The 4,325-nt window shown below is 41.6% G+C and overlaps 1 protein-coding gene across 1 annotated transcript; it reads right to left on the reverse strand.

Moving 5' to 3' along the window:
- Positions 1-2,289: 2,289 nt before the first annotated feature.
- On the reverse strand, positions 2,290-2,964 carry LOC140811380 (uncharacterized). The gene has a single exon (XM_073169221.1). The coding sequence runs from the start codon at positions 2,962-2,964 to the stop codon at positions 2,290-2,292; it is 675 nt and encodes a 224-aa protein (XP_073025322.1).
- Positions 2,965-4,325: the final 1,361 nt, after the last annotated feature.

Genomic DNA, 4,325 nt, shown 5'->3' on the forward strand with positions numbered 1-4,325 from the left:
AAGCCCGTGAGGGACAAGGCCCCATAGAGGGACCCCAAGATCGGGATAGCCTTGGGTCGATCGGGGCAGTGGGCCGTATGGGCGGTCCACTGGGCCTGTAATGGGTCGTTACACATATGACATCTACTTTGAAGATCAACCACTCTTTGATGGATGCTTCTGAGTGTCAAGCCGACGACTAAAAGTCATCTGCTACTTGGAAGGCAATCCAATAGTTTTTATTTCATTTTTATTTATTTAAATTAATTTTAGTTTTTGCATTGAGTTCTTGTTTTTTGTGAGTTAATCTTGCTTAATCTATTGAGTTTTCGTTCAAGATGTGCAAATTGGAGAAATTTGAAGAATGGTGGCTTTAGAATTCGCTGCAGGAGAAGAAAATTAATGTTCATCCTTAGTCCTCACGCCCACTTCCTTACAATCAACCAAGTGAATTTTTTTTTCTACATTTCTTATTCTTGCATTTAGTTTGTGTTCAATTGATTTTGTCTCTTGTTTGTCATTCAGTGAGTTGGGGACAATGCACGAATTTAGTATGAGGATGTGGGTAATTTTTTTTTTGTCATTTGAAAAAAAAAAAAAAAAACTTATCATGCATTGTGTTGTGTCGAGCCATATTTCTCTTAGGTGGTGATGAGATTGGTAATTATTGGTCAATGATGAAAATGAGTTGATGACATATATGTTAACTGATTTTGGTCATTTCATTAACTTTAAGATGTTTTTTTTTTAGCGTGACATTTTTATTTAAATGTTGAATAACTTGTAACACGAATGTTGGAAATGGTTAATTGTGTGAATAATAGTGAAGTTCAAAATTTTTGTAAGGAATTTTAGAAACATGGAACGTTTGTTGAACTTGAGTGCATATCTCTTGAAATGAAGTACTCACCAGTAGCATGAAAATGAGTTAGACAATTTTCGTGATTATGGAATTGAATCAAGCCTGTCTTGAAACATACCTCTATGAACTCATCCTTACGTCAAGCCTCAATATTGTAACCTTAGACAAATGAACTCAAAAGCCGTACATCCATATTTTATAGGAGTATTTGTACTTGTGAAAGAAAAATGTTTCTTGCCAAAAAGAACTTTTCAAAAGAGAATATGTCAGGTGAGGGGGAGCCAAATAAAAAGATAAAATCTTATTCCTAGGCTAAAAATAAGGGAATGTATAGGGAAAAAGAACGTCATATGAAAAATCTTACAGTGCATAAATGAAAATGAGCTATGTACTATCACCCTTTTGTTCATTCCCTATTATCCTTTGTAGCATTCATCTGAAACATATTTTGCACCTATGAAGTCCTAATGATTTGTATTTTTTGGTGAGAAACTAATGGATAGAGGATTTATGAGAGAAAGAATTGCACTGACTTATTGACCGAGTGACTTGCAATTCTTGAGAATAAATGTATTTTAATTGCATGTTATTGTTGAGCACCGAGTTGATTTTCTCAGGATTCACTTCAATTCAGGATTTGTAACCAGAAAACCCAAAAACTTGTCACTTTTTACCACAAAGATGCATTTAGCCAGGTTGAACTTAATCCCATAATGAAGAACCGTAACAAATGTTTCCTCCAAGTCGGGGATGAAACAGGAAATCTCCCAGGATTTGGCCAGGATGTCATCTACATATACTTCAACGTTCCTACCCAACTGCCTCATGAAGACTCGGTTCATTAGGCGCTGATATGTTGCTCCGGTATTTTTTAATCTGAAAGGCATAACCACATAGCAAAATGTGCTTCCCGAAGTAATAAAACTGGCTTTATCTTGATCTGCCCTGGCCAAAGGGATTTGAAGGTACTCCTAGGGCGTCCATGAAACTGAGCAACTCGAAACCAGAAGTGGAGTCCACCAGCTGATCAATCCGAGGAAGAGGATAATGATCCTTGGAACATGCTTTATTGAGATATCTGAAATCCACACACATTCTCCATTTTCCCATGTTTTTTGGGAACCAACACCACATTCGAGAGACATATAGGGAATTGTACATCTGGAATGTGCCCGGCTTGCAACAGTTCCCGGACTTGTGCGTCGATCACCTTTTCTTTTTTCGGACAAATATGCCTCTTTTTTTGTTTCACGAGTCGAGACCCAGGGATGATATTCAATCTATGTTCGGCCACTAGGGATGAATCCCAACCAGTTCCTGTTGTGACGAAACAAAAATATTAATGTTAGTTTTTAAACAGTTCAATAGATTGACCTGGGTGGATGAGTCAAGGTCTCGGGCCACCCGTATCTCCTTTCCTGGCATGATCTCCACAAATTTTCTCGCTCCTACTCCGCCACAAAAGGCACTTCCCTCTTCACCACCTTCTCCTCCTCCCTAATTCTATCATTTCCCTTCTCCTCCCCTCTGGTCTTTTTTTGGTCTACCCTGAATGTCTCCACATAGCATTTCCGGGAAGATGATTGATCTCCCCTTACTTCCCCAACCTGATCTCCAACCGGGAATTTAATTTTTTGATGGTAGGTAGAGGTTACGGCTTTTAACTCATTTATAGCTGGTCGACCCAAGATAATATTGTATGATGATGGGACATCCACAACTATGTAAATGGTCATAACAATTTTCCGTAGTTCTTGGGTACCCAAAGTCAACGCTAAAATTATCTCTCCTTCAGGGTACACGGCAGGACCGGCGAAACCAGAAAGGGATGTTTCTACTGACTCCAACCGGTGTCCTTGAAAATCAATATGCATTATGGCTTCCTTGAATATGACTTTAACGAAGCTGCCCGAATTTACAAAGACTCTCATCACGTCGTAGTTAACAACCCGGACCTGGACCACCAGAGCATCATTATGAGGAAGGTTGACTCCCCGGAGATCATCTGGGCCAAAACTGATGACCATCTCACTCCTTTCTCCTTCTACTTCCAAACAATCTCTCATGTCACGTGCTTTCCAGGCCCGATTAGAATCGCCATACGTGCAACCACCGGAAATCATTTTTATTATACCTAGGGCAAAAGATGAGGCATTCTTCCGCTCTGGTTCCTAGTTTCTTCTTCTGCTTGAGGCATCTTGTGAGCAGGACGCTGAGTTGTCCAGGGTGGCAACCTTATTCTTCTGTTTGATGGGTTGAACCCTGGTTAGGAAGGATGAATGTACTCCTTCTTCAACATCGACACTCACTTGTGTCATGAGAACATGCTTTGTGGAGGGTGCATAATCCTTTCTTCTCGGACCTAGCAGATTGCGAATCGGGGTTCAGGCCTCGTGGTCTATCCGAGCTACACTCTTGGTCATCCCTGTCTCGAGCAACCTTCAAAGGCATATGATGGGAAAAATGCCCTGAATTGACCTTTTTCTAAACTCTTTCCTCGGGCCTGACCGCCCCTGTCACCTCTCTCCCTTTTTAAAGCATCTCGCTTCTGCTTCTGGAACTTCTTCCATGTTAATATATATTTCTGCTCGGGCTAGAAGATCCTCAAAGTCCCAGAGCAGTTTATTGGTTAACAACCGAAAAAACTCCCCTCCCGTAGTCCCTGGGTAAATGCGGTGGTTTTCGTTTCGGGGACGCAGGTAGGGACATACAAAGCGACTCGATTGAATCTTCTGATGTATTCCATTAGAGTTTCTTCAGGGCTCTGCTTCACCTCGAATAGGCTGAAAGTGGTACTCTTGAAATTCTTGCTACTACTAAAATGGTGTAAGAAAAATTTCTGAAAATCCTCGAAAGAATGAACACTCTGAGGTGATAGTCCTTCAAACCATCTTTGTGCCGAGTCGACCGGAGTAGTCAAAAACACCTTGCATTTAATCATGTCCCTGTAACAATGTAACATAGCCATATTCTCGAACCGGACGAGGTGTTCTTCCGGGTTAGAACTCCCATCATAAATTTCATCTTTGCAGATTTGAAGTGCCCTGCAGAGGCTCCCGGACAATAACATCAGAGAAAGATCATCCCTTGGTCATCATCTTAATGCTGTCCCAGGCACCAACTTGTCCCTCCAAGATCTTCATTTTCCTCCTTAGCTCTTCCATTTCTTCCTCTACAGTAAGGGATTTGGGACCAGCACTCGACTCTCTTTCTTCCGCTCCTCTATCTTCTTCTCCGCCCCTTTTCTCCCCCTCCTGCCCACGTTCTAGCTCAGTAGAATGATGGGAAGGGGCCTTCTTTGCCATGGCCTTCTCGAAGACGTCGGATATAATCCGGGACAATTCTTCGGGTGACACGGTAATATTAGGCTGAGGACTAGTGAGTGGAGGACCACCTTGACCAGAGAGAGATGGGTCACCTCCAGTAACCAGAGATTTTTCTTCGTTCGTTCTTCTGGTGGGATTCATATCTACGCCTTAAACTC

This window comes from Primulina eburnea, chromosome 14 (assembly GCF_022965805.1).
Source record: "Primulina eburnea isolate SZY01 chromosome 14, ASM2296580v1, whole genome shotgun sequence".
In the NCBI taxonomy this organism is placed as follows: Eukaryota; Viridiplantae; Streptophyta; class Magnoliopsida; order Lamiales; family Gesneriaceae; genus Primulina; species Primulina eburnea.

Coding starts and splice junctions, on each gene's coding strand:
- LOC140811380 (XM_073169221.1), bottom strand. CDS start 2,964: ATGATTTCCGGTGGTTGCACGTATGGCGATTCTAATCGGGCCTGGAAA.